The sequence below is a fragment of the Centroberyx gerrardi genome, chromosome 19 (genome assembly GCF_048128805.1).
Source record: "Centroberyx gerrardi isolate f3 chromosome 19, fCenGer3.hap1.cur.20231027, whole genome shotgun sequence".
Taxonomy (NCBI): domain Eukaryota; kingdom Metazoa; phylum Chordata; class Actinopteri; order Beryciformes; family Berycidae; genus Centroberyx; species Centroberyx gerrardi.
In genome coordinates, this window is record NC_136015.1 from 6,145,874 (window position 1) to 6,159,845 (window position 13,972).

General features: G+C 42.3%; 1 protein-coding gene across 1 annotated transcript in view; it reads left to right on the top strand.

The window, feature by feature from the left end:
• ctdp1 (CTD (carboxy-terminal domain, RNA polymerase II, polypeptide A) phosphatase, subunit 1) overlaps positions 1-13,972 on the top strand; it is a 71,636-nt gene that overhangs the window by 34,682 nt on the left and 22,982 nt on the right. Inside the window, exon 12 of the mRNA XM_078290582.1 lies at positions 6,519-6,736. Coding sequence (XP_078146708.1) covers positions 6,519-6,736 — 218 coding nt within the window. The remainder of the gene's footprint in view (positions 1-6,518; positions 6,737-13,972) is intronic.

Consider the following 13,972-nt stretch of genomic DNA (forward strand, 5'->3'; position numbering starts at 1 on the left):
CAGCGTTAAACACAGTATATTTGTGAAGTTGAACCTTGGTGCTGAGCAGACTTCATAGTGACAGGTAGAGCAGAGCAGGTCATGAAATGCCGGAGTGCTTCAGGCTGTAATTGTTATTTACAGAGGACACACAGCTGTGGACCGTGTGGTCAAATACATGTCACTCAGTGAGGAGCTTACTACATCCACTTTGTCGATTCAGAAGGATGCCTGGGTCTTCGCTTTCATGGTGCTTTATTAGTCTTGTTAATGTTATGTCCATAGTCAGCAACACCACTGGTATGCCACAGGTAGCCTGACGGTTCGTCTTCATCTTCCTCTCATGGCAAAGCTATACTTCAAATCATAGAAAACTTTCACATCTTGTCTTCTGCATTATGTACGGTCTGCCAAAGAAGGCAACTGTTAATGTAGTAGCAAAATCTTCACAGGAGCTGTTCCCCTAAGCTCTGTGTGTGCGGTGCTGTCCGTGGTTCTGAAAACGGTCACGCACTTGATGGGTTTTTCTCAGCCACTACATTTTCAGAGCAGTGAGTTACAAAAGGTCAGGCCTGCGCTACAGGGTCACTCGCAGTCAACCGTGCTTCTGACACAGCCAGCAAATTACTACCCCCGGACAAGCCGCTCCATCATCCAGACCTGACTCCATCATCTGTCCCCAAACCTGGAGCGCCATGAATATTCCCTCTGATCAGCTTCCCATTTGCACACAGTTCTTGGCAGCCTGACAGAACTATCTGCAGTCATCTGACAGATGACTGTCAGGCTAACTTGCCAGAATGACAGAACTGTCTGGAAGCTCAGTTTCTCAGTTCAACCCTCACCTTTATGTATCGGAGAGGACTATGGGAAGATATCCAGCTTTGGTTCCTGCTCAAAAGATTAGGATCCACTCTATTAAGAGTAATTTGGTTAGGGAATAGTCCTCACTTGATCCATCTGTCACTTTTGGAAAGTTTTTGCGTTGTCTGAGCCTTACAGATTCAAAAGAGAGCTTCATTGATATTCATTTTCAAAGTTTGAGTGCTCATTGAAATTCTCTGTCATTGAACATTTGAGAATGTTCCATTAAAAAGTGATGTTTTCAGCTCAGTCTTATATAACTATCCTTGACTAACCTCAGGTGCATTGTTGTAGGCTGTGTCTTGCTGAGACGATGAGGGAAAGGGCGAGTATCTTCCCGTTTGCCGACGCTCTTAAGAAAATGATATCAGACAGCGAGGCGGCATGACATGTCCTTTGGCTTAGGTTCTCGTATTTTCTACATTTGAGTGCTTCGGCTTCCCCTGATGCCGGAGCAAACAGTGACTGAGCGACTTTGAAGGTAATAATGAATTTCACTTCCCTTTCTTGTCGTAATTGCTCCCATCAGAATGGGGCTGGCCCTTGGCTCCAAAAGCTGGATTGCATATGGCCTTTGATCTGGCCCTGGCCTTAGCCAACAACTGAGATGAATACAGTTATGAGCTGAGTGGCACCGGAGCCTCTCTGTGATTCTACTTTGCCACCGTTGCTTTCTAACACCCTTCAGTTCTCCTCCCTGGTCTGTTGAGGTTAAGCTGCATGCAGAATCATTAGATAAGTGCTGTTGCAAGTTTTATAAGCTTTCTCCTTCCCTTTGGCAATTGAAAAATGAAATGCAGGAGGTGATCAAACAGTTTATGGGAGCTCCTTTTAACGGGTCTCCTCTGCGTTAAAAGTCCTTGGTCATTCCCAGTGATTCCCAGACTTTTCTGTGGCTTGATTTACTAGTATTGTCATCATGCCTTCCTGTCTCCCTAGACATTTGCATTAATTTCCTATTCCCCAGTTTTATTACCCCAGAGCATCAAGTCAGCCTTCCTCTATAAACGCAAATCCCCTACCTTCCCCTGTTCCCACATTACATGACCCGTCAACTGTCTTACTTGATTCATCAATCAACAATCTGCCCCATTACTACCTGTGGTACCTTTCACAGCTGAAGCCAGTAATTTTGGCAGGGTGTAAAGGTTGTATAATCGCTCCTCAGTGGGAATTTGCAGTGTAAATTTATATCTGAGCAGTCCTTGGTCTCGTGAGGACATGAGCTCTTTCTCCAATAATCCAGAGCAAACAGCATTGGACCAGGACGTGCTATACAACCTCTTGCCTCTTAAGACTTTGGCTTGAACTCAACTTGGTTGGACTCAAACTCTAATTTATGAGGTTGCCCAAGCATTAATCTATTGACTACAAAGAATTAACATAATAATTCATGCTATAAAATGCTAAATCATTTGTTTAGTTCATTCAAGTAAAGCTGTCTAAGCTGGCTCTTGCCTGTCAGTCTTGATTATTTTATTCTTTAGCCTATCACTGAACGGTGTTGCTAATGACAGATTTTTGTTAAAACTTTCACCTCAAAAAATGTATCACAATAGAATTTACTGTTGATAGAGCATTGTTGTTTGTTGGAAAGAAACAACCCATGTGAGAAATGGATCTGTTTCATTCTGCCTGTCCAGGATAGGAGTGATGAGGAGTTGTGTTTGCTTCCTGTTTTCAGATAACCAGAGAGAGGGTACTTTGTCTCTCACAAGTCATTGTGGCAGTACACCACTTCCAGCCATTCATCACTGTAACGCCGACATTTAACCTGTGGTTCATGGTTGATCTTCACAAGTGTGACCTCACAAACTTCTCCCCATCTGCAGCCTACATACAAACTTTAATTAATGTGATGCAGTTTAATGATTTTGGACATCAGTGCCACAAAAGTACATAATGTTTGCACATTGTAGCACGTCCCATAGCTCAGTGTGACAGCATGTGATGCCCTGTAGTACTCACTTAGACATTGTAGGTGCATAATGGATTTAATTAGCATCTTGATGTAAGCATAGCGCCTCGGGCCTGATTTGATTCTGAAGCAGAAATGTGCACATTGTTAAGAAGTGAACTCCAATGGCTTCGCTGGACCGGCTGGCTCTCGCCTGTCGGTCACTGTGATTGACATGTCCTTTGACCAGTCACTGAACAGTGTTTCTCAAGACAGATTTATTTTTTTGTTCAAACTTTCACCCCAATCGTTATTAGTATTCCTCAAGGAGGAATCACATTGACTTCACATCTGGTCTTTACATTTTTCCTAGCAGAATGTTTTGCTTATGTTTCATCAATACACATTCATATTTTTCATTTGAAGTGACACAGAGTGCAGTTCGGGCATCAAAGCAAATAGCTGTGTGGGCAGCTTCTAATGTCCTGCTGTCAATTTTCAGGTCTGACTGCTGTCCTGTATTATTGTTTGATATGGTTGCAGTCCAAGGTAACTTTTGTTAGGAGACAGATTTAGCCTCTATGTGTTACAAGTATGCATTGTTCATCATTGGAACAGCCACATAGATTTAATAAAAATGGACATGCGATCCATCTTGTGGGTTTAAATGGTTAGGCTCACAGGCTAGGTGTTCTTTTATGGGCAGATGATCAAACAATCAGGTTTTAAGTGATTTAGAAATTATTCATATGGCATGCTTTTAGAGACTAAATTTCATGCTTGTACATCTTCCTCTGAACTGATAAATCACCACAGTAGACCACAGGGCCATTACAAATGGTGCCCCCTTCAATAATCGACTAGCAACTGAAGCATTTGCCAAAAAAATTGTGCAGCCGCACTAAATAAAATCGCACTTGCACTAACTCAACTTGCTGCTTACGACGACGAGACCAATAGCCGGGCTCTGAACAGGCTTTGAGGGACTGCCGTGTTTTGGAAAGTTTCGTGGCGCGCTCTCTGCTTGGCCTCTTATTACAGCCAGGAAAAGGACACTGTGTGAAGATGACCATGCTGTTTCTGGGGATTGTTAACGCCTCCACTTCTGCTAAGGCTGTAAGACCCTTTCTGACATTGTGAACTGTGGATTGGTTTTTAGAGGGTAGTGATCAGAGTCAAGACATGGCTCCACTGTCGATCTACCTCTATGGTATGGGTCAGTAGTCAGGAGGGGACAAGAATCGCTTTGATTCATACTGGGAACACAGCAGTGCTACACTGTGAGAGACTGCATTCCAGTGTTTTGCTCCTTTATTTGTTTTCTGTGCTCAAAAATGAGCTTCATCCCAGTTCAACATATAGGCCTATTCCCCTGGAAGTATCTCTTCTTCTATAGATGTACAGCTCGCAGTGTGAGAGAGGGAGAATGTGTAGCGCAGATGAAAACAATTACATTCTTGTAGGACAATGCAGCAATTTCATGAATAACATTGTAGCCTATGTTGATATTCACTCAGTGCAAATGAAGGGTCACAGACACCGTTAAAGTTCAGCAGGCCTGCTGCCTATACAGTTGGATAAAGTAAGAGATGAATTTGGAGTTCAAACAATCCTCTTTATTTCTGACCTTCTACAACTACCATCATTGTTTTTAATCACGGTATACCTCAGTACCGGTATGTTGTTACATCTCTACCTGCTACCATGCCTAACTCGTAAGAATGAAACAGCTGGTTTCTTCTAGGCTGTTATGAAGCTTTACTGAAGGGTTAACGGCCTTGTATTAATGAACTGTTTGAATCATACCCTGCAGCAGTTTCATTTTGCCTTTAGAATCTACTTATCAATTTGTTAAGCCTGCATGTCTTTGCTCAGAAATTTTCTACATATTGACACTGCCATGTTGCTGTAGATGCATTATATACAAGGGACGCAGTTCTGCTTTCTGAGTGCCATGGATGTAGATCTGATTTTGTGAAGATTGACTTGATTTACTTGAAATATCTTCCTGATGTCACTTTTTACTAATCTCTGTTGATGGTGGCATGGACTTTTAATACATGTATTAGAGCAGTCTTTTCAGGACTTTGAAGCACAGAGCAACACTTGAATCTTACTGTTGTAAATAAGCATTGAGTATTGAAGTCAAGAGCATTTTGACCTTCATTGATGAATGTTGGCTGTTTAACTGCCTGTAGCTGAAGACCCTTCTCTCATTTGTGCAAGTCGTCCTTACAGGTATTTGTGTGCAGTGATGTATAGAGTGGTTAAACATCCGTACTGACAAATGGACCCCACCTCATTTTAATTTATCAGAAACTGCTACAAAGACAAGACCCATTAAATTCTCACTGTTAGAGCTCATGGGAGACAGTGATGTGGAAAATGCTTTAAGGAAGGGAAACTTTTCTGTGGAAAAAAGCAATTTGTGTTGAGATCTTAGATCCTGTGTGCTTTTTTTGCTGTCAGTACAGAATAAACAAACCCCCATTTGCTGTCTCATTTGTTTCTTACCCAATAATTTGTTTTTGCCCTGTGGGGTCAATCTAATTTGAATTTGATTCAAAGCATGGAATCGGAGGCCTACCAACACTGGCCTAACATGTTTAGAGTTTTTTTTCCCTTTTGTGTTTCCAGATCAGCCTTGCCTCAGGCATTGTTACCATTACCAAGGCACTCTTCGGCTGTCCAAATAACCAACAACATTGCTTTAATGAGCCTGGCTTGATGCCAGTAATGATTCTAGCTTTGGCCCCAAGAGAAATGTCCCTCTGCATTTATCCTAGGTTTTCCTCAGCTACTGACAAAGTATTATGTGCTGCTAATGAGTCACTGGATGAAGGGCTACATGTTTGCTCTGGTGGGATTCACCTCAGGTTCCCACCATCCCTATCTACGTCGATCTGGAGACTGTAAAACGGCTAACCTGTTGAAAGTGGTCCAATAACCTCGGGCATTGTGATTTATGAGCTCTTGAAGGGATGCAGGAATCAAGAATGGGGAGGTCATGGAGCTGACAGTTTTCCTTGGAACTTTCAACTGGATTACCCCACTGGAACAGACTTTTGCTGTGTTGTCTTAGGCCGTGGATTGTGTCGTCATGGCAGAAACCAGTTGGGAGAACACTGTTAGTTGCTCCCCCTCAAAATAAATATTATTCCATTATGCACTGACCCAACAATCCATACAGTTTAATCACCTTTCCAGGCTTATGTAACGCAGTAGTTTGCAGAGGCAAAACCATTTTCCTGATATAATTAGATGCATAATTGGAATCCAGTCTGCAATGCATCAAGGGAATTGGCTATAATGTTATAGATAAGATAAGATATGTGTGGTTCCTCTTTATGATACTCTCAGCAGAAATGTATTCCGTTAATAGAAATTTTCTTAATTCAGCTTTTTTTTTTTCCAGTGGTATGGAATGTGCATGCAATTATCTTTGGTATAGTTTTCCAGGTTCTGATTTGCTTAATTTCCTTTGCAAAATAATAGAGGGCCAAATGGCATCTGATTGGTGTTCAGTGGGAGGACGGAAATTAATTAAACTCATTTACAGTCTAATCCATATGCAAAAGGGTAGGATATTATTTGCAGCCGTGGCATGTATGCATGCTGTAGCTGCCAAATGTCTGAATGATCCAAAGTAAAAAAAAAAAAAATATGTATATATACTAAAAGTGGAAATATGAATAGACTGATTTGTTGGTGACGCTGAAGCCCTGACCCTGTCCTGACCAAAGCAAAACCGTAGCTCACGAAAGCTCTTTTCACATAGGTGGACGACATCCTAGGTGAGGAGAGCGACAACGAGAGTGAGGGGCGAGGGAAGGAGAAACCGGGGGATGAGGAGGTGGATGAAGAGGAGGAGCAGCAGCAGCAGCAGCAGCCAGGAACTGGGCAGAGCACAGGAGGGCTGGGTCCTCAGGCGCTGAGCACGGAGGAGCGGATCCAGACACCAGCCAGTGAGGCCAGTCTGACGGCTAGTGTGCCAAGGTGAGACACAGCTTCATGGAAAAATGCATTCCAGGAGTTTTTTCTTTTGTTTGTTTTCTTGAAGAAGTGTTTTTTGGCGTATGCACTTTCCCTCAACCTGCCTCGTCTACTTCTACTTCAGTTAGTGATTTCCTAGGTTTCCCAGAATGCCTTTCGACAACCCCCAGAGAGAGGATGTGAACTTGTATTCAACTGTGGGTATAGAAAGAGGTACAGAAAGTACAGACAGTAAGAGCAAGAAAGTGATTTTTTCCAATCGAGAAAAAGTGAGTTGTGCCCCTTAATCAAAATGCAGCATGTGGCTGCATTGCGTCATGATCTATGGAGGCTAATGTTGGTGGAGAAATTGGTCTCTGCCTCTTCTATGATGGATTTCTCCCTGTATGATTGTTGAACTTTGGTGCAAAATGGCGGCTCTAGAAAGAAGCCCTTGCTCTTTGATTCTGACACCAAAACCTGACGTTTACCGTTGAAAGCTTAAACATTTTCTGCTATCAAACTCCATTGTAGCAGCTGCAAATATCTTGACGTGAAGTCACATCCTTTGGCTCATATTAGCGGTATCATCAATGTAACCACTATGGCAGTCTGCAAGAATCCAAAACCATTGAGCATCCTCTAAATGTAGTTGAGGCTACAAAGTATATAGATTTCACTTTTTCCATATCTCTTATCATAAAACCGCTTCACCAACACACACCATGCCTCATGTCCTACTGAAGCCAGACGGCCTGGTTGATTGCCATGGAGACGTCTCCAAGCAGACAGCAGGCCGACAGAGAGATCTGGACATGAGAGTCTCTATTGCTGCAGAACAGGGCTGAGCGCTCCCCAGTTAACACTAGGGCTGCAAGTACTGATTATTTTGTTATGTTAGTCTGTCAGTTATTTATTAATTAATCTAAATAACTAATTTGCACTAAAACCTTTTGCAGTTGACTTCAAAGTTAAGACATTATGTTGAATACATCAAAATACCCAGATTACATTTTAGCATGAGGCTACATTTAGATTACACTCCACAGTACAGACTTAGCCATCTCCTGTAGCATGTGTAATGGCCAGTGAGCTAATTTTTAAGGCAGACTGGAAAACACAAGAATTTGCACTCCTGCCAAACTGGTACTATGTAATTTGGTCATTAGTAAAAGTAGCAGTTGCCAGTGTTTCCTTCTTAATAATGATAGCAGGTTAACCCATCTTGTGTAACACTTGATATGCTACTGCACTGTCATGTGCATCCACGTGCAAAACCATGATTTTTTTTTTTCTCTTTTCAGCTAATTTTTGCTAATTTGCACAGTGATGAAAGCGTATTATTGGGTTTCTGTACAGTATGTTGCACAATTGCCATTCTTTGGACGCTCTCGGTCACATAGGTTTCTGGAATTCTCATATGCAAGTTTCAAGTAATCTGAACAGAGAGTTGTAGATGAGTGAGTTTCAGTAGTTTGACATCAGGCGATGAATGGGTAGAACGAAGAACAAGAGCCACTGCATTCTGTTTGGCCGAGCAAAGACTCCCACCCACCTGTCTGAGCTCCTCTTAACAACAGCCCTAATGGTAGACCACCAGACCTGAGTTTCCTGTCTGCATGTCCATGTTCGACCTCACTGCTCTGATTGTCAAGGCTGCAGAAAGGAGATAGTTACCTTGTTTGTGGTGTCTTTCTGTGCAGGCATTCGCTCTCAAAAATATCTCTCGCCTGTTCTCTACTTCTGTGTGTGCTTCTGTCGAGTGTCTACTTTGTAGGAAGATTTGAGACGGAGTGTTTACTCCCTTGTTTTTTGGTCCAAAGGGTCTGCGCTCTGGCTGCCTGGTCCTCAGCAGGCATGATGGATTTGTTCTTCAGTCTGTGGTCTGTTGGGCACCTGGTCTGTCAGACTCATCTCCCCAAGTAAAGACACCCTTGGTTGCTGCTAATGAACGGAGGCTGATACACACTGTCAGAGTTCTGCTTAATCGCTGCCCAAAACTTCTGAAAGCCTGTGCTCCGGTATCAGTGCAGTGGTGCAAAGCAGTGTCAAGTGATTAGAAAGCCTGTCACACAAGGGGGAAAGAGAAAAATGGAAAACAAGCTAGACTTTCAGATAGACGTAATCTAAAGTTTCCCCTAACATGATCAGATAGTTTTCTCAAAATGTTCCTTTTTAGGCTTTTTAGGAGAAAGTAGTTTTAGTTGTTGATGTGCTTGAAATGTATTTATTTTTGTCTAAATATGGTCTGCCTCTTTCACTAGCAGCCATGTTTACTCATATGGGAGGGATACGGTACACATGTCAACTAGCTTTGCATTCTTCATCTTCTTCATGTTAAAATCACTAAAAACACATTATGTCACGAATTGTAACACAGTAATGTGTATTAGCTTTAAGAGTATTTGTGAGAGCCTAACATTCCAGTTTTGGAAGGGCTGAAGGAAGTTTATAAACCTCATCGCTTGTCTAATAGCGGTACTGAAGACAATAAAATGTGAAATCCACCGCTTAAAGTCTGCCAGGCCGAGTTAATGTAATTCTCCTGTCTGACAGAGAAAGGAATTTGACTGTATTGTTGCTCAATAGGCCATTAGTGGCAATTTGTGGTTTGCAGAAGAAGTCAAATGGCTGTTTCCTGATTTAGACGTGACTCTGTGGGACCTGCACTCCTTTGGGAGTTGGCCTAATAGTTGCCATTCTGTCGTTCTCCATCCCTCCGCCACTTCCTCATACTCAGCACAAAATACACATGGAGCTGTTGCTAAGATACAGTAGCGATGTGAACGTGTGTTTTGTTCCTGCCGTCTTTTAGTACCTGCTGCTGCCCTCTTGCTTTCCGTTCCAGTTCACTCCGGCAAATCTGCAGCAATTTTAGCCCAAAAAAAAACTTTGCTTTCCTTTCAGTTCTTATTGACAGTTCTACTGTAATCTATTCATCAACAAACACAAAAGCTAACATTGGAGATACAAACATATCCACATTTATAGAAAGCTTAGATCATATTGGGATCCACCATACTGTTGCCATCATTAACTTAGGTGATTCAAAATAATTAAACTTCAACAAAGATGATTTTTGGTACATTATGAAAATGATGGCACTAATATCCATAGACAGCTCTTGTTAGCTCCTTGTACCTCATTGCATAGCTCTGTCTAGGTTCCAGAAATGCTTCCATCTACATGTCTATTGATTGATCAGTCTTTCTTATATTTCTTTCCTTTTGACGCGGTCAGTTTCCATGGGAACCACCTGTGCAGACTATTAGTAAGCCCTTCCATTACTTTCTCCTCCAATTAACTGCTGAGCAAAAGGGAGAATTTAAATACTGACCTTGTTCAATCAAAATCAGCCTTGAACCAGCTTAACCCCAACCTCCTTAAGTTCCCGTCTATCGGCGCTCCGTCTGAGCTCTTGGCTTGACATTGAAGTGCATTAACGCCAGTCAGATGTGTTTTTAAAGCCTCGGAAATTAGAGGAACTCCGGAAAGCTGCTGTTTCAGCCCACTGATGGATGCGTTGGTGGTTATTAGCTGTTAGTCTACCAAGATTGATATGGATGATTTATGACGAGCAGCCAGAAGCGCTTTTCGGCTCCTTAAAAGAGCAGAGACGGATTGAAGGGAGAAGGAGGTTGGAGGTGAGGTACAAGAGGCGGGTGAATCTCGCCTCCCACCAACTCACAGAAACTCTTTATCTCATCACATCCACATGATTGCAGCAATGCGGTCACACTTACCGCTGTAGTACACTTGTCAGATTGAAGTGGTGTGATTTCTGTGTCAGACTAAGTGGCTCGGTTAGGGGATGTATACATCTGAGAGGTTTCCTAATAAACTTTTGTTCTGGTTACTCTTGCCATATCTCATACATCAGGCGTACAGGTCTAAGGGCTTTCGTTCATGGCTTAAGGTAAGTTATTTTACATGAGCCAGCTTTAAAATGTGGCTTTGGATGCATTGAGGTACACACCAGGGCACAAATGGACCATTTCCCATCATCTAATTTGAGTAGAATTAAAGGTTAATGCATGATTTTATTCAGACAGTCCTGGGCCTAGGTCAGAGGAGGCAAGGTAGAGCCAGAAAACACAATCAGTCAGGAAAAGACGAGGCACGATATATGAATAAATTAATACATGCATTTTCAGGAGTCAAAACGCACAGTTCCTCCTTGTTTTTTATGGTTAATATTAGTTAATAGTTATTTTTTGAGGTTATTTTGGCCATAACCCAATAAGCATATGTTGAATTTTGGCATTTTGTATACACTGACTAGTCAAATAGTCATTCAGACAACCCCACCGACTAGTCAGCCGTGAACAAAATAGACTTTTGCACATTCCTATGCCCAACCTGAGCTGAACAAGAGAGAGGAAAAGAGGACAGAACCAAAGAGAGATGAGTGGAGGAGAGAAATAAGAGGAGGCAGGAGAGGAATTCCAAGGTGAAGAGTTCCAAGTGAGGAGAGCAACAGCAACAGATAAGACAAGACGGCACACTGCATTAAATCACTGTAGGCCTGCACAGACTGCACCAGACTGCACCTGCTGCAGTCAACGTGCACCAGATTAATGCATTTTGCTGTTGAAATTTTAAAACTTTTCTCTGGAGGAGGATGCCCCTGGATTACTATGGTACTGTAGCTGCCTCTGGGCTGAGCCTCCAATGTTCTGATATCCTAACAATGCCCTGGTAGGAGCTATAACACTGGCTGACACATATAACCAGACATACAGTATGTAGGGCATGGATGTTGGAACATGTTTAATTTTTTTGCCCCTCAACTTCACTCGTGTGTTCCTCAGTCCTTGTGGATTTCTGTTTTATTTTTCTTGGACTCTGGTTTTTCTTGTTTTTCTTGCTTTTTTTTAAAGGCAGTGACAGACAGAAGTGCAGACATGTACTCTTGGACACACACACACACACACACACATGCTCACAGTTTTTTCCACACACAGCCATGTTTCAGAGGTCTTTAAAAATAGCGGTGTAAAAGCCAGATTCTAGTTTTCACAACCCTATTGAAGGAATTCAATAGCAGAATGCAAGAAGGTAGTATGGTAAAAGTTCTGCTATTCATTGTTGCTTGCAATATATCGGTCATTTGGTGCAGCAATTCAAAAAGCATAGCTTCTGTCATAACACAGCGCTGTATTTTGCATGTAATTATGCTGACCAGAAATAGTTGGAATGACAATACTAAAATAGGGTTTATCGAGCAGGGACACTATGGGCAGGGAGAGAGAGAGAGTGTCACTGATGCGCTACATCAGCAAATATAGTGCCTTGCAGAAGTATTCAGACCCCATAACTTTTTTTGAGTTTTTATTGGACAATTAACGTCTCGAGGAATCTACCGTTCACCTAGCTATACCGTCTCTGCCAAGGTGCTGGAGCAGCAGGAACATACATCGAAGGAAAGGAGTCTCAGTGCATGTTTCACAAAATCCCATTGAGTCCCATTAAGATCTAGCGAACAGGCCTGCTCTCCACTTTGTAAGCAAGAAAGACACATTAAAAAAAAAGTTTGAGAGGAAACATTGTTCGGAGCCACTAAATACAATCTAAATATGACGTGAGCAAAAAATAAATTTAATTTTTGCTAGTGTGGCAGTTTATCCCAAACCGAACAAAGGGGTTGAATACTTTTGCAAACCCAACTTCTCTGCTATTTGAATTTTATACATTTATTCATACATTTCTTCAGTTTGATAGAACAGCGTGCTTTGCATAGACCTCTGAATAGAGTATAGAGCATAGACTGAATAAATGCATGCATTGTGAAATAACTCCATAGCACAGCGAAATGTGCCAAAAGTCAAGGAGTCTGATCACTGTGTTTCTCTGCTGCTACACCGAATGCTAAAATCCTTTCACCGAGGACTTTTCAGCATCTTCCTCCAGTCACGTGATCGTTCATGAGATTCCTTTTTAAGTGGTTTAAAATGTCACTTAAGCTGGGGGTCTCTGCCGGGGTGCGGAGCTGAAGCGATTTACTTGTTGTGTTGACATTTACACTGTGATTAAGTTTGTGTATTCATTCCATTAGCTCACTTCAATCCTTTTGGCTCCAGCGCTTCCCGTATTTGTCTTTGGGCACGTTACGCAGAGAGTGGGTCTTTATCATGAGGGATTGTCTGGCACTACACCCAGTCTAGCAGGGGGAGGCTATGAGACTGCATACGGTGGACTGATTACGGAGCTGGAGCCAAGCAACAAACACAGACTCACGCATCCAGGTGGGGATTAGTGACTGGCACTTTTGGTGCCAAGTGATGCATGTCTACTAATAAGATGAGCAAGATTGTCTATGAATGCGTCTGGTTGCTCACTTTTGGTGTGTGCAGTGGTGGCCAGTGGTGTAGTCGATACAGACAGCCGCCTAGGAATATTTTTTTCCTCTTAAATAGCTCCCATGACCTGCACTCAGGAATAAGGTCAGGTCTGTGCCGCTAAGGCTGGGGACACAATAGACCAGCGGTTCTCAACGTAGGGTCCAGAGACCACCAGCGGTCCTTGAGGGGGTTCCAGGGGGTCCCCAGCAAATTTATGTCATTTCCACAGACTTTTTGTCTCTCGTAAATATTCTCACACTAGACCAATAGGCAGGAATAGTGTATCACACACTAAATGATATAACTGAAATTATCTTGCCGACTCCTGATAGTTCACTGATGTCAAGACCTCTAATCTCGCAGGAACTTTCCCGATCCAACGTGAATTAGTATGTATTAATACGTACATTAATGCAATTTGCACTGAAACAAAAAAAAAAACAGAACTTGCTAGTTTCAAACTTGCCACTTGTTTTTGTGTGAAGTTGACCAATATCACAGCTTAAAGCATAATTCTACATTCACAATTTCCAATAATTCCCAACATCTAGGCTACGCTGACATCATCACACAAATGATAAAAATCAAGAAGACCCGAGGCAACCTGCTCAGGCCAATAAACGATTTCAGTCTCGTAGGGGGTGAATCTTGAAGCACCTGTATCCACATTGCATGAAATCACATTCAAATAAACCAATTAAGACTATATGTCATTTCCGTAGATGGGCTTTGGGTCTGTACTTGTACTTCTATACTTTTTTCAGCCAAGCACACCATTTACATTTGGTTCCAGAGGCTGAGGTGTTATACCCGACTTATTTCTTGTCAATGATGAATGAACGAGTCAGTTCCCCACGCCTCGCCATCTCCCCATCTCACCTCTTGCTTTTTCCCCCCCGATGCTCTCTCTCTCCCTCCC